The sequence below is a fragment of the Oncorhynchus mykiss genome, chromosome 1, assembly GCF_013265735.2.
Source record: "Oncorhynchus mykiss isolate Arlee chromosome 1, USDA_OmykA_1.1, whole genome shotgun sequence".
Classification (NCBI taxonomy): domain Eukaryota; kingdom Metazoa; phylum Chordata; class Actinopteri; order Salmoniformes; family Salmonidae; genus Oncorhynchus; species Oncorhynchus mykiss.
The window spans coordinates 39,268,185-39,292,068 of record NC_048565.1 but is presented as its reverse complement, the minus strand read 5'-3'; the positions used below and the strand labels follow the sequence as shown (position 1 = coordinate 39,292,068).

General features: G+C 43.3%; 1 protein-coding gene across 3 annotated transcripts in view; it reads right to left on the bottom strand.

Moving 5' to 3' along the window:
• LOC110522396 (furin) overlaps positions 1 to 23,884 on the bottom strand; it is a 171,500-nt gene that overhangs the window by 2,431 nt on the left and 145,185 nt on the right. For all 3 annotated transcript variants that reach the window (XM_036977112.1, XM_036977108.1, XM_036977103.1), the window contains exons 8-14: positions 22,558 to 22,730; positions 7,398 to 7,610; positions 5,976 to 6,076; positions 2,845 to 2,948; positions 2,441 to 2,738; positions 2,011 to 2,138; positions 1,424 to 1,552 (exon numbers count right to left, since the gene is read on the bottom strand). In XM_036977112.1, the coding sequence (XP_036833007.1) occupies positions 1,424 to 1,552; positions 2,011 to 2,138; positions 2,441 to 2,738; positions 2,845 to 2,948; positions 5,976 to 6,076; positions 7,398 to 7,610; positions 22,558 to 22,730 (1,146 nt within the window). The remainder of the gene's footprint in view (positions 1 to 1,423; positions 1,553 to 2,010; positions 2,139 to 2,440; positions 2,739 to 2,844; positions 2,949 to 5,975; positions 6,077 to 7,397; positions 7,611 to 22,557; positions 22,731 to 23,884) is intronic.

Here is a 23,884-nt window from a genome sequence, read left to right as displayed (position 1 = left end):
AAGGGTAGAGAGGGGAAGAGAGAGAGGAAGAGATGAGTGAGAGAAAGAGAAACACTGAGAAAGCAAGATGATACACACACATGGGGATGAGGTGCTGATTTTCTGAGCATTCAGTGGGGACAAAGGCTTGAATATACACCCACACACAAAAAAGCAAAAACATGCCACGAATGAAGCCTTTTAACACTCCTGTTATATGTGCAGGTTGATGTTTATTGTCATGAGTCTTGCCCTGGAGGCAGAACTGAGTGGTTTCGATAGATGGGCCAGCTGCAAAGTCAAAATTGGCTATATCGTAGAAATGTATGAAAGCAAAAATGTGCTTTTAGGTCTTAATTTAAGGTTAGCTTTAGGCATTATGGTAAAACCGGGTGTACACTACACGACTTTCAAAATCCTAACAAAATTGGCTATATCGTAGAAATGTATGAAAGCAAAAATGTGCTTTTAGGTCTTAATTTAAGGTTAGCTTTAGGCATTATGGTAAAACCGGGTGTACACTACACGACTTTCAAAATCCTAACATCGCTGAGCCTCTCACATTAAACGACCGTCTTTCCTGTGTTTTTTTGTCTTGCCAAAGTAGTGGTACGCACACTAAACGATGTGGCACAGATGGGGTGTCACACAATACAAGATTCTTCACTTGGCCGTGAGGATTTTCGATACCACCACAATGTCTCACGAAAATGTTTTCAGTCAGACATTCACACCTGCCATACAGAGTTAAAATATTTAGTTAACATTTTGATTTGAATAACATTGCTTGTGAACTTCAGAGGCGTAACGATTTGTCACTTTGGTTAAAGGCAAGTACAAATGCATCGCTCCTGCTCGAGAGTCTACACATTTTGTGTGATGCGAAACAACGTCATCATCTCACTGGATACTTTTTTTGAAAGCTCTCATAGGCTATTGCTGATCACCTTTCTTAAAACTTGTCATTGCACATCTCACACTGCAAGATCATTGAAGATTTTGTGCTGATAAAATCCAACATTTTTGAAAATATCGGGATGTCTGGAACTGCTTAAAGAGGGAATCAGATTGTGTCGCTTACTCGATAACATTAAACGAGTGTCGGGGCCAGCGCGCACCCCGAGTAGGCAACGACATGGGAATTTTGTCTCTGATCTCAAAAACTATATCGGGGCCAAAACCGTGTTGTGTATACCTGGCTTTAGCAGTGTGGTGGAGATTAAGCATAGGTTTAAAATCCGATTTGATAACTTTGTGGCTGTGCCAGCTAGTGACCACTCTGCAGAGCTGCCTCTAGTACATGAGTCATCTCAAAAAATGCCAACCTGCATCATATGCATGAGAACCCCACATCCACATGCTGAGTGTCACCAAGAGGCTTCTAATCCCATCTGGAATCTTTTAGTGCTACAGATGTCTGTGTGTCTCGGACAGTCAGTCTCACCGATGCAGATCTGCTGGGTGTCGAAGGTCTTGCAGCTGTTGTTGGAAGGCCGGGGGAAGTCAGGAGACGAGGGGTTATTGGAGCTGGAGCCCGTACCGTACAGGATCAAAGTAAACTGACTCAACTCACCTGTGAGGGGTGGAGGAGAAAGGAAGAGAGAGAGGGAGGAGAGGAAGAAAGAGAGAGAGAGGGTGAACACATTTCAAATTCAAGGGAGAAAGAAGAACAGAAGGAATGAACAATTCAATATCTCTAAGAGGAGAGAATGGGTGAGTGTCAGAGAGATACTAATATGATGACGGTGAAGAGGTAGGTGAACTGACTGACAAACACAGGGAGAGGAGAAGAATTGCTGATTAAGAACGAGAGAGAGTACTGATATGGTGTGGACAGGAATATGGATGAAGAGGAGGCAGAGGGAGTAAAGAGACTCACTCATCTTATTTCTCCTGCTGTGCTGAGACTGTAACAAACGACAGCAGAGACCTTCTGCAGTAAGGAGAGGGGAAAGGAGAGAGGAAAGAGGAGGGAGGAGCCTCTCCCGTGTATGTGAGGAGGGGTATGAAGGTACACAGATGTCCTCTTACCATAGTCGTGTCCTTGTTCTGAGACGTTCTCGATCTCCAGGGTCCACTCCCCTCGAGGGTCCTCATCCCACATGTGGGTGGTCATGAAAGCCCAGTCAATAAATCCCTCTGGCGAATAGTCTTTAGGCCTGAAAAGAGGGGGAGAAAGAGAGAGACACAGAGAGAGTAGTTAGGGCTCACAGCCAAAAACATAGATATCATAGCAACCATCCTAAACCATGAAGGGCTCTTCAAAAACAATACCTCCCAGAAAGGCTGCTAAAAATACACAGCACTTCAAGCAAACATAAATTTAAAAACAACAAACACTGCACTGTGTTATTCCGTGAATATGTTTATGTTTACCTGGAGGATGGTGCATCTATCAGACTGATATGAGGTTGATGAGGTTTCCTTTGTATTTCTACAGTAGGTGTGTGTGAGGGTGTACCTGGGAGCCAGCAGGGTAGAGCGTGTCCCTAGGGGGCTGATGAGGTGTATAGCCAGGTTTCCTCTGTGGTTGTAGGAGAGAGTGAGGCGGGCCTGGACATGCTCCAGAGAGTTGACATACTCTGGTCTGCCCCAGCAGGAGTCCAATGTCTTACTGAACAGCAGCCGGCTACCTATGTCCCTCGGCTCTGAGAGCATGGTGAGGACACACTGGTGCTGTGGGCCCACGCTGGTCCAGTTCTGAGCCAGAGCCACCATGGCCCCCGCATCCAGCAGACCATACCCATACGAATGACTCACTGACAGAGACAGAAAAACCATGAGTGAAGTTCCAAAGAGTCAGAGTGTCCACTTATCATGTAGTTCAGTCAGCCAAGGCATGTCCAATGAGAGCTCTCCTGTTACCTTTGCGGCCCACTCCATTGGTCCTCCAGTCGTCAGTGCTGAGGTGGGCGGGGTGAGAGGTTCTCACCACCAAGTGCTGCATGTCCCGCCACGTCAGGTTCATACTATACAGAGAGAGAAAGATATGTACTCTTATATTAGAGATGTCCTATTAAAAGAGAGTTTATGAGACATTTCTAGAGAGAGAGAGAGAGAGAGAGATGTCCGTCCACATCAGGTTCATAGTTCAGACAGATAGGAAAGAAAGACATGCAACACAAAAAAGGTGGATACAAACACCACTAGAAACATGTCAATGTCAGTCACACACAGCAGTGAAATGGACGTGCACCTGGTCCATAAGGTTTTATCAGCAGTGTCCAGTAACAGCACCATAATAAAAGGCAGCCATAAAACACTGGTGTTTAATGGTGAGAGAACACAGTAACACCTTAAAGTAGTATAGCAGAGTACTGTACTGAACAGTAGCCCACGTAGAGCAGTCAGTAATGACGTCAAGCCAAGCTGCTAAAGGTTTTGTTCTTGAAGGACACCAGGACGGGTCACCTTTCACAAAATAGAAGGGCCATATTAAACCTCTCCAGCTGATTTAGCAGGGAGCGGCAGTATGTAGGTAGGTAGAGCAGAGAGGACAAGAAGTTTAGGGAGCACATGCCTTTGGAGTGAGCGGAGAAATGGAGGCCCGCGGGCAAAGATAATCAAACCATGAATCACATGGGTTTACAGCTCAACTCGCTGCCTGCCCCGGGCCGAGGCAGAAATAGAAGCGCTAGAACTGCTCCGCAGCTTGACAGCGGAAGTGGAAGCAGCAGACTCCCACCTCAACAACCTTTCACATCCATACACTCCCTCCGTCACCATTCACGTCTCACACTCATGTGTTATTAATGGACATCCCTCCATCCACTCAATGTCACCTCGCTGGAAAAACAGCACTCTCCCTATTAAATGATTCAATCTCCATGAATTCCATCTGCTGGAGAAATGCAGGCAGATCTGTTATTATTGCTCTCTCTCAGGAAATGCTGAGGTGATCTACACTTTGTGGAGAATTATTTGGTTTGGACATTCATTGTTTGTGAATGATAGGGTAAATTGAAGCAAACTTTCTCCCTGCATTGACAACGCCCTTCTCTGTAGCGGCTGGAGGGTTGCAATGACTACCAGTATTTTTTTATTTTTTTATTATTTAACTAGGCAAGTCAGTTGAGAACAAATTCTTATTTTCAATGACGGCCTAGGAAAAAAATACTGGTAGTCATTGCAACCCTCCAGCCGCTACAGAGAAGGGCGTTGTCAATGCAGGGAGAAAGTTTGCTTCAATTTACCCTATCATTCACAAACAATGAATGTCCAAACCAAATAATTCTCCACAAAGTGTAGATCACCTCAGCCTGTTCAGGGGCAGAACGACAGATTTGCACCTTATCAGCTCGGGGATTTGAACTTGCAACCTTTCGGTTACTAGTCCAACGCTCTAACCACTAGGCTACCCTGCCGCCCCTATGCAGTACATACAGTGCATTCGGAAAGTATTCAGACCCCTTGACTTTTTCCTTTATGAAAACCTGATCCACTTAAGCGCACAGCCAAGACAATGCCAGAGTGGTTTAGGGACAAATCTCTGAATGTCCTTGAGTGGCCCAGGCAGAGCCCGGACTTGAACCCGATCGAACACCTCTGGAGAGACTTGAAAATAACTGTGCAACAATGCTCCCCATCCAATCTGACAGAGCCTCAGAGGATCTGCAGAGAAGAATGGCAGAAACTACCCAAATACATGTGTGCCAAGCTTGTAGCGTCATACCCAAGACTTGAAGCTGTAATCGCTGCCAAAGGTGCTTCAACAAAGTACCGAGTAAATACTAATGTATATGTAAAATTTCAGTTCGGAATTGTTTCTTTATTTGCAAAAATGTATAAAATCCATTTTTTTTATGGGGAATTGTGTGTAGATTGATGAGAAAAAAACAATTTAATCAATTTTAGAATAAGGTTGTAACGTAACAAAATGTGGAAAAGGTCAAGGGGTCTGAATACTTTCCGAATGCACCGTATAATACTATACACACCTTTTGTCTTTGCCCAGTGACAGTGTTTGTGGGGGGACAGTTCGGACACATGCCAGGCATGCGCTAATGAAGATGTAGAGTGTATGAGCCTGAGGACTGACAGCTGACTGGATCTGACAGCCTATCAATAATGAGGGAGGAGATACAAAGAGATGTAGGCTACTATAGGAGTAGTCAACAGACCTGATCACTGGCTGGCTATGCCAGTCTCACAAGCAACCACACACTATTCTTTTCAGGGCAGTTGTCTTATTCTATTGAGATACTATATGTTCTACTGAGAGACTAGTTAAACAGAGGTGTTCTACTGTTCTTGGGGGGGGGGGGGGGGGGGGGCTATCCTCCTGTAGGTTTTCGCTTCTACCCCAGTTGCAGCTAACCTGATTCAGCTTATCAACCAGCCAATTATAAGAATCAGGTGCGCTAGATTAGGGTTGAAGCGAAAGCCTACAGGATGGTGGTAGATCTCCAGGAACAGGGTTGGAAGAGATGTAAGGTTGACAGGTTAACAGAGATATTAGCGTGTAACTGAGATACGGATGGGGATTTGATATTATTTCACTATTCAAATAATATCATTACATTTTTTTCGGGTAAAAAAAACAAAACAAAATTAAACATGCTCTGGACCAATCAGAATGATGCGAATGCACATGGCAGAGGTAAACAGTGGACAGGATGCTTTTCTACATAGTTTTTCGCCATGATAGAACTGATTATGTTACAAAAATAGTTTCTGGTGTGTATTTTGCATAGATGTGTCAGGTCTAATTGAAACTCTGTATGCGCCCTGTAGTTGCTATTTGAAGTGGGTGGAAATAGCATACTGATGTCAGGGCAGACAAGGGCTAAACGCGCAGCAGTAGGTCAACGGGCAGTTATAAAAAAATACATTCAAAAGTTTGTTGTTTTATTAAATAAAGTATTTCAAATGCCACATTGTCAAAATAAGCCTAAAAATAAATTCTCCAAAAATGAACACTCACTCAAGTTATCGAATACTAACGACCGTTCGGATTTCCAGATAACCGCGCCCATCCCTAAACAGAGATAACTCACTTGGCCTCCAGAGCCAGGGCGATGATCCCAGCAGCCAGGGGGGCCGATGCTGACGTCCCCGTGTGGGTGTCTGTACACTTCTGTCTCAGGTCTGTGGTCACCTAGGGGAAGAGAGACAAGAAAAAATAACAGTTATACAGATTCCTACAGAAACGGGCTGATCTCACATGCAAATGGCACAACTCATTTAAACGCACTACTTATCGATGCAAAATAAAGAGTTGAGAGTATTTTGACATTGGGTGACTTCTGCCCAGGAGGGACAAAAAGATGATGGAGAAGAAAGGGGGGGGGGGGGGGGGGGGGCAGCAAAGTCCAGAGTGTTGTACCTGTTGTCAGAGGCAGAGTTAATGAGGCATGTCTGGAGCAATGTGAAGACACATCAGGTATGACAGGCAGAACGTTAGCTAATCAACCCACTCAGTGTGTGTGTGTCTGTGTAACTTACAAGCTACTGTATGCCCCAGAACACTGAAAATACCACGGTCTAGTGAACACATCTCTTTAGAACCACGCTGAAAAGAGATGGCGTTCATTTTAGGGTATCAAGACTGGTTCTTACAGCTTACATCACTGGAATAATGCCACAAAAGCAGAGGGTCTTCCATGAACTGAAACACCACCTGCAACTTGGTCAAACATTGTGACTGGTTATTGTCTTGTAACCGTACCGATAACAGAGTATAAACATTGCGATTGATTGCTTGTTGAGACAACAAGCAGCATGCGACTACTAAAACAGAAGTGCATTAGTTGGAGCGTTGTGCCTTCAGTTAACCACCTCAGAGTAAGACAATGACACTGCCAGACTGAGAGACGTGTTTGTTCACCTGCAGCAGCCCTCTGGTGTGTTTGGGAGGAACGCGGAGAAAGCATTGAGTTGCAGGAGGATTCATATTAGTTGTGGTCAGGGAAGAGTGGTGTATATTAGTCACTATAGTTTGGTATATTAGTCACTATAGTCATATTAGTCACTATAGTGACTATATTAGTCGCACTATAGTTTGGAATGAATCACTATCTGTTTCAAGTGGAGTTTTACGCTGCTGTGTGTTTGTGTTTCAGTGTCAATCTGTTTCTATGAGGTTTCCTCTGATGTGTGTTGGAGCGATCCTAGAGGTGTGTGTGTGTGCGTATCAGAGGTACTTGCTAAATGTTTCTGGTTGAGGTTGAAGTGGGTGTGTGGGTGTTTCGATATGCTTCATTATTAGGAGACGGTTTTATGTTGTACTTTCTGCTTTGTTGTATGTGATAAAGATCATCCTGGACCTCGAGGGATTGCTAATGATGACTCACATCATCTGTTTCTCATTGGGGTTTCTAGACCTGAAAATGCGTGGAAGATGTGTGTTATACTGTATGTGTGTGTGTGTGTGTGTGTGTGTGTGTAAGAGAGTGTGTGTGTGTGTCAGTACTACTCACTATCTGTTTCTCATTAGGGTTCCCAGAGCTGAAGGTGGTGGCGAGGGTGGAGGAGCAGGCCTCGCTGTACCAGGGCACCATGCCATACTGGGTGGTGCTGCTGATGGACAGGGTGTAGATGCTGTTGGTGTAACCATCACAGTTACAGCTGTCCTTCTCACGACCACCGTTCCCCGACGCCCACACAAAGATGGAGCCCAGCCCGCCGCGGCCCTGGAAATGAACACATATAGGCAAGGATGACACACGGGTTTCAACACAAAAAAAAGACATACAGTATAGCACAGACAGACACACAGAGACATACAGTATAGCACAGACAGACGGACGGACGGACAGACAGATGGACAGACAGACAGAGACATACAGTATAGCACACAGACAGACATACAGAGACATACAGTGTAGCACAGACACAGAGACATACAGTATAGCACAGACAGACACAGACACACAGAGACATACAGTACAGCACAGACAGACACAGAGAGACATACAGTATAGCACAGACAGAGACAGACATACAGAGACATACAGTATAGCAGACAGACAGACACACAGACATACAGAGACATACAGATAGACATACAGAGACATACAGTATAGCACAGACAGACACACAGACAGACAGACAGTATAGCAGACAGACAGACACACAGACAGACATACAGAGACAAACAGTATAGCACACAGACACATAGACACATACAGTATAGCACACAGACAGACATACAGAGGCATACAGTATAGCACACAGACAGACATACAGAGACATACAGTATAGCACAGACATACACAGACAGACATACAGAGACAAACAGTATAGCACAGACAGACATACAGACAGACATACAGTATAGCACGCAGGGATAGATATAACACACACGCACGCTCAAGTGTGTGTATATGGAGAGATAGATGCAGATGGAGTTTGTGTGTGTGTGCGTGCATGCATCTGTATGTGTGTGAGTTTTCAGTTGAGAGACTGATAGTGTGAAATATTGCACCAGACAAGGATGTTTACCCCTCCATCCTGTAAAAGCCTTGACATCCTTTCACTGGATGTGATATGCTGTTGTATTCTTTCTGACACACACTGCACTGCTGCCGGCATAACTCTTATTAATGCATCATGAACTATATGGTAGACTACTGCTGCGGAAAAGCCAGTTAAAAAAATGATCACTTCATCACTGAAGTTAGTTCGATCGCATCCCACAACTGTCCCAGACTGTTTGGAATATTTATTTTCCGCGCAGAATAGGTCTATTTTTGTACTATAGGGAATAGTAGATTGACATATGCTAATGCTTTTGCTGTTCGGTAGTACCTACTACTCATCTTGTTGGCTGACGAAAACTAAATGTGGACAGTTTTTCCAATATCTATTTATTTATTTAACCTTTATTTAACTAATAACAAATTCTTACTTACAATGACAGCCTACCCCAGCCAAACCATAATGCAGACGACACTGGAACAATTGTGCGCCGCCCTATGAGAGTCCCAATCACGGCCGGTTGTGATACAGCCCGGAATCGAACCAGGGTCTGTAGTGACACCTCTAGCACTGAGGCGCAGTGCCTTAGACCGTTGCGCAACTCGGGAGGGCATGATTGTACTGGACTGGTAGGAGGAGCAGCAGCTGCATGATGATTCAGTATAATATTATCTACTGAATACACTTATATCCAACTTCTCTCCTTCTGTCATCTCCATAAGGAGGCCATTAGTCACAACTGGGCCATTCCATCATAACAATGGAAATGCAGGCATATCACAATAAAGATACACTTTGAAGCTTTTTCTTTTCAGAACCAAATATATAAGAGGAGCTACAAACTGAGGAGAAAATATCCTTCAGATGGAGAGTACAGAGAGAAAGGAGAGAAATAGAGAGTGCAGAGAGAAAGGAGAGTGGGAGAGAGAAGAGGAAGAGGGAAAACAATAGAGATGGAGAAAGACAACATTCAACAATAAAAAGGATATGGATATAGCATAGTGGCACAGTTGAACAAATATGCAGAATACGAATGGGCATTTGACATTATTTCACTGTTCGAATAATATCACATTTCTTCGGATATCCAGATAGTCAAAATTCACAATTTAAAAAAAAGTGACTCTTGTCCAGCCAGAATGATGCAAATGCCCCTGGGAGAGGTAAACACAGGACAGGCTGCTTTTCTCCGTATTTTTCCGCAAAAAGTAACAGGTCATGGTATATCCTTTAAGTAACAATGTCACAAGGAAAATCTAATTGAATTTATAACAACACTTTTTCCATGATCAAATTAGGCCTATCACCTCCCCCCCTCCAAAAAAAATGTTACCTTTATTTAACTAGGCAAGTCAATTAAGAACAAATTCTTATTTACAATGACGTCCTACCCCAGCCAAACTCAGACAACGCTGGGCCAATTGTGCGCCGCCCCATGGGACTCCCAATCACGGCCGGATGTGATACAGCCTGGATTTGAACCAGGGACTGTAGTGACACCTCTTGCACTGAGATGCAGTGCCTTAGACCGCTGCACCTCTCGGAAGCCCACTAAGTAATCGAATACTAATGTCCGTTCGGATATCCGTGCTCATCCCTAATGGAGAAACAGAGGGATTGATTGAAAATGTGAAAGAGGTTGCATAAAAGAGCAGGGGCAAGAAAGAGATATGACGGGGAGGAGGGACTAGATAGGCACACACTGTGTTGTGCCTCAACTCCAGCTGAGACTGAGATGAGAAACAGTGGAGGTGGGCGTGGGAGTGCCAACGACATGAACAAAACAAATCGTATCTCACACATGCATTACAGTACTGCTTAGAGAATGCGCCCACAGTCTTTATGGATCTAAAGAAGTGCTGTGAGAATGTTATTTCCCAATCCCTATCCCCTGTAGAGGGTTTGTCCCAGCATGTGACTCAGTGGGACTCTCCTGCTCTCTTCCAGCTCACCAGTCCTGATACCTTAAAAAGAAGACCATCTCTTTTCAGCATGGTTCTACTGATGCATTGCTTTGTTTTCTTGTGGATTAAATCTAAATCAACAGGTATTCAGTTCATTATGGGAATCTTTTCAGTAAAACAGAAAATGTCCTGTTTTGCTGCAGGCTATTATTTTCTTTCCATCGGTCCATTATCCTAGGAGTGTTAGATGTGAGATTTTTGTTATATGAATCATATTTCTGACATTGAAACTCCCTCTCCCCACATTCTTACAGCGATGGCTATCCTCTATTCCCTTCCTATCTAAATCTAACTCTGTGTCAGCGATTTTGCTCCCAATTCTCCTCTGCCATTTGTCATTGCAGATTTGTTTCAAGTTTCAAAGTTTATTGGCCACGTGCACAACAGGTGTTGCGGAAATCCAAGATGGCGTAGCAGTCAGATGTATTAGTCGTTCGTCTTGTCGTGTCCCATGTATATATATTTTTATATATTTTCTTCGCATATCTTTTTATATTTTTCTAAACCCTTACTTCAAAATACTCTCCTGCAACCCACCTCACCCAATGTGGTGTGGACCTGCTTTTTCTCTAACATATTTTTCTTTGCCTCTTACTGGAATATCTCCAACATAAACTAGCCAGCTAACTAGCCAGCTAACGGTCATCAGCTAACCTCTAGCTCGGAAAGCTCTCGCCAGTTAGTACAACGCAATTCAACCAGAGCATACCAGACTTATTTTTCTCTCCATATCCCCAGATTCCTATCGCAAGCTCTGAACCTAATCACCTTCCGACCTTCGCAGCTAACGTCCCCTGAATGCTAGCTGTCTAGAGCACAACGGACTGTTGGCTTACGAGGCCCATCGAATACATTCCGAAGCCACTAGCTAGCAGTCAGCTATCCTTTGCTAGCAGTCATCCGCTACCTTTATCCCAGACAACTCTCGCCAGTCTGTACAGCGTGACTCAAACCAAAGCTAGTCGAACTTATTCTTCTCGATATCTCCGGATTCCCACCGCAAGCTCTGAACCAATTTTTTTATTTAAAAAAAAAACATTTTTATTATGATATTTTTATATATATTTTTTCCACCTGGAATTATAGCAGCTAACGACCCCTGAACGCACAGCCGCTAATCTGCGGCCTGCTAGCTATCTAAAGCACATTGGACTGCTGGCTTAAGAGGCCCTTCGGACATATTACTTCGGCCACTATACATATTTTGCCAATTGGCCTGGTTTGCCACACGGAGCCCTGCTGATCCGTCCGCTGATGTAACTGCACGAGGGGGCCACAACAGACTTCCCTCCTTCGCGTCATCCCTCTAAGGCCTTTCTGTTAGCCTGCTAGCCCCGTGCCGCTAGCTGCCTGAAGCCACGCACTGGACTTGATATGATCACCCGGCTATGCATGCCTTTCCCTAACGTCATCATGCCATGTCGATTGCTGTCCTGGTTTGTAACTATTGTTTTATTTCATTGTAGAGCCTCTAGCACTGCTCAACATGCCTTGCCTAACAATTTAGTCCCACCCCCCACACACGCAGTGACATCACCTGGTTTAAATGCTATTTCTAGAGACAATATCTCTTTCATTATCACTATATGCACAGGTTTACCCCCACTGTATTCACATCCTACTATACCTTTGTTTGTACATTATGCCTTGAATATATTCTACCGTGCCCAGAAATCTGCTCCTTTTACTCTCTGTTTTGAACGTACTAGGAGTCCAGTTCTGTTAGCCTTTAGCCGTACCCATATCCTACTCCTCCTCTGTTCCTCTGGTGATGTAGAGGTTACTCCAGGCCCTGCAGTGTCTACCTCCACTCCCATCCCCCAGGCTCTCTCATTTGTTGACTTCTGCAACCGTAAAAGCCTTGGTTTCATGCATGTTAACATTAGAAGCCTCCTCCCTAAGTTTGTTTTATTCACTGCCCTAGCACACTCCACCAATCCGGATGTCCTAGCCGTGTCTGAATCCTGGCTTAGGAAGACCACCAAAAACCTTGACATTTCCATTCCTAACTATAACATTTTCCGACAAGATAGAACTGCCAAAGGGGGCGGTGTTGCAATTTACTGCAAAGATAGCCTGCGGAGTTCTGTCTTACTATCCAGGTCTGTACCCAAACAATTTGAGTTTCTACTTCTAAAAAATAACCTTTCCAGAAACAAGTCTCTCACCGTTGCCACCTGCTATAGACCACCCTCTGCCCCCAGCTGTGCCCTCGACACCATATGTGATTTGATTGCATCCCATCTATCTTCTGAGCTCGTGCTGCTAGGTGACCTAAACTGGGACATGTTTAACACCACGGCCATCCTACAATCTAAGGTTGATGCCCTCAATCTCACACAATTTATCAATGAACCTACCAGATATAACCCCAAATCCGTAAACACGGGCACCCTCGTAGATATCATCCTAACTAACTCACCCCCCAAATACACCTCTGCTGTTTTCAAACAAGATCTCAGCCATCACTGCCTCATTGCCTGCATCCGTAATGGGTCTGCGAGCAAACAACCACCCCTCATCACTGTCAAACGCTCCCTGAAACACTTCTGCGAGCAGGCCTTTCTAATCGGCCTGGCCGGGGTATCCTGGAACGACATTGGCCTCATCCCGACAGTAGAGGATGCTTGGTTATTCTTTAAAAGTGCCTTCCTCACCATCTTAAATAGGCATGCCCCATTCAAAAAATTTAGAACCAGGAATAGCTATAGCCCTTGGTTCACTCCAGACCTGTCTGCCCTTGACCAGCACAAAAACATCCTGTGGCGTTCTGCATTAGCATTGAATAGCCCCCGTGATATGCAACTTTTCAGGGAAGTTAATAACTAATATACACAGGCAGTTAGGAAAGCTAAGGCTAGCTTTTTTAAACATAAATTTGCATCCTGCAGTACAAACTCAAAAAGGTTCTGGGACACTGTAAAGTCCATGAAGAATAAGAGCACCTCATCCCAGCTACCCACTACTCTGAGGCTAGGAAACACTGTTACAACCGACAAATCCACTATAATTGAGAATTTCACCATCACCATTTCTTCTTCACCCATATCAAGATAGCTGATGTTCTGAAACAGCTGCAAAATCTGGACTCCTACAAATCAGCCGGGCTAGACAATCTGGACCCTCTCTTTCTTAAATTATCTGCAGAAATTGTTGCAACCCCTATTACTAGCCTGTTCAACCTCTCTTTCGTGTTGTCTGAGATTCCCACATATTGGAAAGCTGCCGCAGTCATCCCCCTTTTCAAAGGGGGAGACACTCTAGACCCAAACTGCTACAGACCTATATCTATCCTACCCTGCATCTCTAAGGTCTTCGAAAGCCAAGTAAACAAACAGATTACTGACCATTTTGAATCACATCGTACCTTCTCCGCTATGCAATCTGGTTTCCGATCTGGTCATGGGTGCACCTCAGCCACGCTCAAGGTCCTTAACGATATCATAACCGCCATCGATAAGAGACATTACTGTGCAGCTGTATTCATCAACCTGGCCAAGACTTTCGACTCTGTCAATCACCACATTCTTATTGGCAGACTCAACAGCCTTGGTTTCTCAAATGATTGCCTCGCCTGGTTCACCAACTACTTCTCTGATAGAGCTCAGTGTGTCAAATCGGAGGGCCTGTTGTCTGGTGCCACAGGGTTCAATTCTCGGGCCGACTCTCTTCTCTGTATACATCAATGATGTCGCTCTTGCTGCTGGTGATTCTCTAATCCACCTCTACGCAGATGACACCATTCTGTATACTTCTGGCCCTTCCTTGAACACTGTGTTAACTAACCTCCAGACGAGCTTCAATGCCATACAACTCTCCTTCCGTGGCCTCCAACTGCTCTTAAAACGCAAATAAAACTGAATGCATGCTATTCAACAGATCATTGCCCGCACCTGCCTGCCCATCCAGCATCACTACTCTGGACGGCTCTGACTTAGAATATGTGGATAACTACAAATACCTAGGTGTCTGGCTAGACTGTAAACTCTCCTTCCAGACTCACATTAAGCATCTCTAATCCAAAATTAAATCTAGAATTGGCTTCCTATTTCGCAACAAAGCTTCCCTCACTCATGCTGCCAAACATACCCTCGTAAAACTGACCATCCTACCGATCCTTGACTTCGGCGATGTCATCCAGCAAACTGGATGTAGTCTATCACAGTGCCATCCGTTTTGTCACCAAAGCCCCATATACTACCCACCACTGCGACCTGTACACTCTCGTTGGCTGGCCCTCGCTTCATACTCGTCGCCAAACCCACTGGCTACAGGTTATCTACAAGTCTCTGCTAGGTAAAGCCCCGCCCTATCTCAGCTCGCTGGTCACCATAGCAGCACCTACTCGTAGCACACGCTCCAGCAGGTATATCTCACTGGTCACCCCCAAAGCCAATTCCTCCTTTGGTCGCCTTTCCTTCCAGTTCTCTGCTGCCACTGACTGGAATGAACTGCAAAAATCACTGAAGCTGGAGATTCCCATCTCCCTCACTAGCTTTAAGAACCAGCTGTCAGAGCAGCTCACAGATCACTGCACCAGTTCATAGCCCATCTGTATACCTCATTCCCATACTGTATTTATTTATTTTGCTCCTTTTGCACCACTGTATCTCTACTTGCACATCCATCTTTTGCACATCTACCATTCAAGTGTTTAATTGCCATATTGTAATTACTTCGCCACCATGGCCTATTTATTGCCTTAACGCCCTTATTTGACCTTATTTGCACTCACTGTATATATACTTTTTTTTCTACTGTATTATTGACTGTATGTTTTGTTACATCCATGTGTAACTCTGTGTTGTTGTATGTGTCGAACTGCTATGCTTTATCTTGGCCAGGTCGCAGTTGCAAATGAGAACTTGTTCTCAACTATCTTACCTGGTTAAATAAAGGTGAAAAATAAATAAATAAAAGGTGTAAAACAGTGCAGTGAAATTCTTACCTTGAGAGCTCTTTCCCAAAAATAGTGATAATAATAATAATAATAGAAATAATAGAAAATAGTATAAAAAAATAAAAACACACAAGAACTACGATGAGAGTTAAAGAAACACGATAATGCAAGTATATACAGGTCAGTGCCAGTACCTTATTTTTTATTCAATGTGCAGGGGTACTGGAATGGTTGAAGAGGGTTTATACATAAAAAGTGACTAGTAGAAGGATATACATTTAAACAGGGCTGAAAGGTAGCTAGTAGAAGGATATGCATGTAAACAGGGCTGAAAGGTGACTAATAGAAGGATATACATGTAAACAGGGCTGAAAGGTGACTGGTAGTAGGATATACATGTAAACAGGGCTGAAAGGTGACTAGTAGAAGGATATGCATGTAAACAGGGCTGAAATGTGACTGGTAGAAGGATATACATGTAAACAGGGCTGAAAGGTGACTAGTAGAAGGATATGCATGTAAACAGGGCTGAAAGGTGACTAGTAGAAGGATATACATGTAAACAGGGCTGAAATGTGACTGGTAGAGGGATATACATGTAAACAGGGCTGAAAGGTGACTGGTAGTAGGATATACATGTAAACATGGCTGAAAGGTGACTGGTAGTAGGATATACATGTAAACAGGGCTAAAAGGTGACTAATAGAAGGATATACATGTAAACAGGGCCGAAAGGTGACTGGTAGTAGGATATGCATGTAAACATGGCTGAAAGGTGACTAGTAGAAGGATAAGCATGTAAACAGGGATGAAAGGTGACTAATAGAAGGATATGCATGTAAACAGGGATGAACGGTGACTAATAGAAGGATATGCATGTAAACAGGGCTGAAAGGTGACTGGTAGTAGGATATGCATGTAAACAGGGCTGAAAGGTGACTAGTAGAAGGATAAGCATGTAAACAGGGATGAAAGGTGACTAATAGAAGGATATGCATGTAAACAGGGCTGAAAGGTGACTGGTAGTAGGATATGCATGTAAACAGGGATGAAAGGTGACTAATAGAAGGATATGCATGTAAACAGGGCTGAAAGGTGACTGGTAGTAGGATATGCATGTAAACAGGGCTGAAAGGTGACTGGTAGCAGGAATATACACTGACACCTCCCTATTATTGAGTTGCACCCCCTTTTGCCCTCAGAACAGCCTCAATTCATCGAGGCATGGACTCTACAAGGTGTTGAAAGCATGCTGGTTTTGGAAGCCTCAACATGCTGGATCATGTTGACTCCAATGCCACAGTTGTGTCATGTTGGCTGGGTGTCCTTTGGGTGGTGGACCATTCTTGATACACATGGGAAACTGTTGAGTGTGAAAAACCAGTAGTGTTGCAGACCTTGACACACTCAAACCGGTGCATCCCGGAGTGGCCTCTTCACTGTTGACGTTGAGACTGGTGTTTTGCGGGTACTATTTAATGAAGCTGACAGTTAAGGACTTCTGAGGCGTCTGTTTCTCAAACTAGACACTAATGTACTTGTCCTCTTGCTCAGTTGTGCTCTGGAGGCCTCCCACTACTCTTTCTATTCTGGTTAGAGCCAGTTTGTGCTATTCTGTGAATGGAGTAGTACACAGCGTTGTACCAGATCTTCAGTTTCTTGGCAATTTCTCGCATGGAATAGCCTTAATTTCTCAGAACAAAAATAGACTGACAAGTTTCAGAAGAAAGTTATTTGTTTCTGGCCATTTTGAACCTGTAATAGAACCCACAAATGCTGATGCTCCAGATACTCAACTGGTCTAAAGAAGGCCAGTTTTATTGCTTCTTTAAATCAGCACAACAGTTTTCAGCTGTGCTGACATAATTGCAAAAGGGTTTTCTAATGATCAATTAGCCTTTTAAATTATAAACTTGGATTAGCTAACACAACGTGCCATTAGAACACAGATAGTTGCTGATAATGGGCCTCTGTACCCCTATGTAGATATTCTATAAAAACTCTGCCGCTTCCAGCTACAACAGTCATTTACAACATTAACAATGTCTACACTGTATTTCTGATCAATTTGATGTTATTTTAATGGACAAAAAATGTGCTTTTCTTTCAAAAACAAGGACATTTTTAAGTGACCTCAAACTTTTGAACGGTAGTGTAGGTATTCCTCTTGTCCACGTGTGAGAAGGTAGTGTGGAGTGCATTGTCAGTTGATCTGTTGGGGCGGTATGCAAATTGAAGTGGGTCCAGGGTGTCTGGGATGATGGAGATGATGTGTTCTTGGGCACAGGAATGATGCTGGTCAGGGTAAAACAAGTAGGGATTACAGACGGGGGCAATGAGAGATTGAAAATTACAGTGAAGATGCCTGCCAGCTGGTCTGTGCATGCTCTAAGAATGCGCCCTGGAATACCGTATAACCCCGTGGCCTTGGAGAGTGTTGACCAGATTAAAAACTTTACTCATGTCGGCCTTGGAGAGCGAGATCACCCAGTCCTCTGGGACGGTAGGGGCCCTTGTGCACAGCTCGAATAAATGTATTGCGTTCGACTGGTAGGGAGGCATCATGGCTAGGTCTACCTTTGTAATCCATAATGGACCGTAGCCCTTGCCACACGCGTCGAGCATCGGTGCCGGTATAATAGGATTCCACCTCGTTCCTATATTGTTATTTTGCCTGTTTGATGGCTCTGTGGAGGTCGTAGCGGGACTTCTTGTACGTGTTCGTGTCCTTAGCCGTAGGCTCGTGGTTGGCTGCAATAGCCCTGTGTGCGGTAGCTCTGTCCTTTAGTTTAGCACATATGTCAGTGTTAATCCAGTGCTTTTGATTGGGGAAGCAGTGAATCTTCACTGTGGGGACAACGTCTGCAATGTATTTCCTGATGAAGCACGAGACGGAGGTGGTTAGCGCGTCGATGGTATCAGCAGGAAACACATATTCCAGTCAGCGCTAGCAAAGCAGTCCTGCAACATAGCCTCTGAACCTGTAAGCAGGATGCAGGAGTATAGAGACATGATCTGATTTGCCAAAGGGGGGACGGGGGAGGGTCTTGTATGCTTGTTTGTGGGTTGAGTAACAGTGGTCTAAGACTTTATCAGCCCCAGTGGAGAAGGAGATGTGTTGATACGTTTTTTTTTGTTTTTTATTGCACCTTTATTTAACAAGGTAGGCCAGTTGAGAACAAGTTTTCATTTACAACTGTGACCTGGCCAAGATAAAGCAAAGCAGTGATCGGTAAGCAGCTCAGACAGCTGATGCTTAAAGTTAGAGTATAAGACTCCAGCTTCAGAGATTTTTAAAATTTGTTCCAGTCATTGGCAGCAGAGAACTGGAAGGCGGCCAAAGGAAGTGTTAGCTTTGGGGATGATCAGTGCAATATACCTGCTGGAGCACGTGCTACGGGTGGGCATCACGTGTCTTAGTAACGTGGAATTAAAATTGCCAGCAAAAAGAAAAGCAGCCTCTGGGTGAATGGTTTCCTGCTTGTTTATTGCCTCGTACAATTCATTAAGTGCCAGCTTGTTGTTGTTGTCCTGAGGTGGAATATATTCAGCAGTCACGATAACAAAGAAAACCCTTCTACCCAACCCTTCTACCTCTCGGGAGGTAGAAGGGTCGGTATTTGATCATCAGGTATTCCAAGACGGGTGAACAATAAGTAGAAACTTCCACTGCGCTAGAGTCTGCACCAAGGGTTGGAACCGGTTCAGGGAACAGAACTGAAAAATAACAAAATGATTTGAGGAACAGAACCCGAACTTAAAGTGATCTATACTGTTCCGGAACAGAACTTATTTTTAAAGCATGGGAACCGGTTAATAATGTTATTTTAAGTTCAAGAATTTTAAAAATGTAGTCCCACAAAAGTCACAACAAAGCGCCTATGCAAAGCCCTAACTCTGTCACTCAAACTTATTCCAGCGTCTGCCTGCCAGCTGGAAATCTTTGCCAGAGGGTGTGCGTGTGTGTGTAGGCTGGGATTACACGAGATCTGAATGACATGGGTAATGTATTGGGTGTTCTGTAAACTCGTCCCCAGGCTCAATTGCTACTGCATATAAAGACTGGAAACACTGTGCAACAAAATAGGACTTGAAAGGGGCGTGGGTAGAGAGAGAGCCTGCCACAGCTGTATTAAAATTCCGAAAATCGTCAATCAAAATAAATGTTCTATCACAGTGGCAATTTTATTTTTGGGTAGCCCAATTGATTCTGAGTTCAGATATATAAAGTTGTGTGAAAACTATTTCAAGATGCATACTTTCCGATATCCCGAACTCACCTCCTTGTTTAGCCTAAATCACTTGCGCTGCTCGCACTTTGAAACCCAGAGTTCAAGTTCAACTTTCAACTTTTATTTGTCACATGGACATGTACAGTGAAATGCTAACTTTCAAGCCCCACCCAACAGTGCAGTATTCAATATCAAAATATTATAACTAATAAAAAATAACATGAGCAATTTGGAATAAGTGAGGAAGCTACAGCGCATTCAGAAAGTAAGACAGAAAGTTCAGACCCCTTGACATTTTACATTTTTGTTACGTTACAGCCTTATTTTTCCCCCTCATCATTATATACACAATACCCCATAATCGCAAAGCAAAAAAACAAGTAAAGAAAATGTAAAACAAAAAAAACAAAGAATGTCACATTCAAACCCTTCACTCAGGACATTGTTGAAGTACCTATGGCAGCGATTATAGCCTTGAGTCTTCATGGTTATGACGCTACAGGCTTGGCACAACTGTATTTGGGGAGTTCCTCTGCAGATCCTCTCAAGCTTTGTCAGGTTGAATGGGAAGTGTCGCTGCACTCAACTTTTTTATTTTTGAACCTTTATTTAAGAACAAATTCTTATTTTCAATGACGGCCTAGGAACAGTGAGATAAAATGTGTAGTTTTGTCACACAACCCTGCCACAGATCTCTCAAGTTTGGCATGCTGACGGCAGGAATGTCCACCAGAGCTGTTGCCAGAGATTTGAAAGTTAATTTCATCCCATAAGCCGCCTCCAATGTTATATTAGAGAAATTGGCAGTACGTCCAACTGACCTCACAACCACAGACCACATGTAACCACGCAAGCCTAGGACCTCCACATCCGGCTTCTTCACCTGCGGGATTGTCTGAGACCAGCCACTCAGACAGCTAATGAAACTGAGGAGTATGTATGTCTGTAATAACGCCCATTTGTGGGAAAAAAACGAATTCCAATTGGCTGGGACTGGCTCCCCAGTAGGTGGGTCTGGCTCCCAAGAGGATGGCTGGCCACTGCCCAGTAATGTGAAATTCATAGATTAGGGCCAAATTCATTTATTTCAATTCATTGATTTCCTTATATGAACTTTAACTCAGTAAAATCATTGAAATTGTTGCGTGTTGCATTTATATTTTTGTTCAGTATACATTTGGAAAAAAGTCTAATGAACCATTTCATATACACCATCACATTAAATGCATTATTTATTTTGGTCAGGTCTAAAGAAACATAATATGAAGAAAAAGTATTTAAGAGGAACATAATGAGTTGGCCTATGTTATCTACCGTAGGCTGTAGGTTTGTTAATTTAGCTGAAAATATATGCTTATAAGTCCCCATGACACTAATTTATTTTATAATAATAATAAGAATATAATTTAACTTAGCTGAATAAAATAGAAAGGATATTTTTCCCATTATGGAGCGAGAGCGCATATGAAGTGGCTATGTTGAGCGTAAAAGTGGTCATTTGAAACAGGTCCTATATGCTAGATTTAGAGTTATTTGGCAACTTGTGAATGATACAAACCTTAGAATGTCTTAGAAATCAAAACATATATGGGCTGCACGATGTGACTATAGACTATTGATGATTTGAGAAAGTATTAAAAAAAAGCTTGCGCTCCGTTTCTTGCCTCAGGCTGCACAGCTGTTCTCTCATCAAGTGATCATATTTTCACCCATCAGACTACTCTCAATTTAATCTTGTTTTTACTAATATGTCAAAATAGTTTAGATTTAGAATGGCCCATTATGAAACGGACAGAAACAGGGGGAAAAAATCTGTATGCACTGGAATAGCGAATGAAGCTGCACGGTTTCCCATCGGTCTGTTTTGTAGGCTACTTCAGGTTTATAGTGGAGCATGTTCTTAATATGAGCAGCTGAAAAATAATTATTATAAAACTTATTTCAATCCATGCATCAACCACTGTTTGGGGAGCATGCTCTCGTTGCCCAACAGGTGATATTCCGTCCAATCTCTGTATGCCATGGCCTCTCCAACATCGATAGTAACATATTTACGCACCTAAACATATTTCACTAAACTGTTGACAGCCTATCTGCGCGCTTGATAAAGGAGTAAAGCAGAAAGAGGAGGAGATGGAAACGCATAGTGGCAAGATATTCTGCTGAAGGTAATGTGTCACCCAATGAAATATAAAAAGGCTATTCAAAATCAAATTCACTAATTGTAGGCTAACTGTAAGCCGCCCTGCACAATCAATGAACCAACAGCCTCGCCGTGGACTATACAAAATGGATAGACATTTTGGAGTAGGATAAGGTAACCAGCCTATCCAATATGCATAATAATACAGTCCACACTCAAAGGCCATTACTAGAATTTGTTTAATTTTTGAGTATAGGCTAGACCAACTATGTACCAAAGACATCGTAAAACAGTTTTGTTTTTTTATATATCTTTCTGCCATGTGTAATATGCAGTACAGCTATGTACTGTATAATGGGCACAATCATACTTTTTATATTTATAAAAAAAATGGGGGGGGGGGGGGGGGGGTTTAGGCTCATAAACTCTAATCTGCTCATGGGAGTCTTGAATTAATCATCAATTTAGAAAGTGCTGTCCATTTCGTTGTGTTAGGCTTTGAAACAACACCCACAACAACCATGTTTTACACTGTTTCAACCTGCTGTTGAACTTCTTTCTTCAAATTGATCATCACATTGAGGTGAGTTGTAAAAGTATGATAGGCCTACTGTTTTGATGATAAGTGTTTGATGTGAATTTCGATTGCATTTGCATTGATGTCAGAGCGGTTGAGAGACAATAGAGCCCTGAGTACCAGGCCATTAACGACCTAATGGTCATTAGCAAGTTGGGTACTACCAAAGCATGTCCAGAGTGCATAAAAGGAGATTACCGTGACTCAGGGGTCACATAGAATATTTCTGCGGTCACGACTCATGAATGCTGGTGTGGCAATAATAAGGTCATCGCAACAACCCTAGGTAGGTATGCATCATAAACCATGTGTGCTCCAGCAATGAATTAGCTCCACTGACTGACCTCAGTGACTCCTCGGAGGAATGCCTCCTTGGCCAGCTTGGCGGGGCCGTCTACCGTCTTCCCATCATCCTCTGGGCCCCAGCTGGCGCTGTAGATGTGGATGTGCTGCGAGTTGAGGCTGAGGGAGTGGGCCTCCACCACATCTGTCACTTCTCCATCCAGCATACGCACACCTGAACACACACACGCAAGGTCAGTACACAGATCGAGAGAAAGAGACAGGTGAAATCAGAGGTAAAATAAAGTAGATAGACAGGTAGGGTGAGACAAAGGGAGAATGAGAGGTGACAGAAAGAGAGAGACAGAGGAACATTGTGTCAGAGAGACAGCATGAGCGGTGAAGAGGTAGGGTGCTATAAACATGATGCAGTTGGGATACAAAGCCTTTTGTGTCTGGCTGTCATATTGACAAACACACTGGGGAGACAAAGGGCTTATGAGCCTGTCACTCTGTCAGATGTGATGAGCAATTGTACTCTCAGACACAAGCATGCAGAAGTGTGCTCACTTACTCGCACGCACACACTTTTTACTGTTGTAGCTATAAAAAGCACAGCTGGCCATTAAAACAAGAGTCAATACCTTCTCCTTCATTAAACAACCAGGTAGGAAAACATACATCTCACAAACAACACAAGATGGGCAGAACATTCCTTCTGACGAACAAGTGCGGGAGGGTTTTACGGTGCCTCAAACAGTGTCTGTGACCTGAGGGAAACCAACTGGCCCAGTAGCAGGGTCATTCATTGAAATGAGTGCCTTACTTTTTTAAGTAGAAATTGTGCACCAATATTGAATTTTAAAAGCCAGTTATATTAAATAAAGTTCCCTTTAATATAGACCACATAGAGAATTCAAAAAATCCAAATTTGTATATGAATAAAGACTTGCTAAATTGGCAAAATTATGCATTTTGACATGTCCCTCTGTATCCACTGTGACTTCTAGGAAGATTTTAACTGCAAAATGTCTCCAAGTTTTCACCATCATCGTAAAGCCTTTGTTGCTTTGGCAATATCATTTCTGAAGATTATTATTTATTTAATGTGATTAGTAATTCATTTATGTGAACTCTCGTTTTAATATGGTGAAACTATTCATTTTTAAATATTTTTTTCAAATGAAATATTGAACATCTAATAGTCAAAACATAGCGTAAAAGCAGGTGTTTTTGTCCATTTCCTGGTGATTTGTGGCAGGAAGGCTAGAAATGTTTTAACAATATATTGCATTCAATAGCCCCTACCTGCTGCACATATTAAGCTTCCATTCCCCCTGTCACAGGGGGATTCATGGCTGATTTAAGATGAAATCATCAACCCTGTAC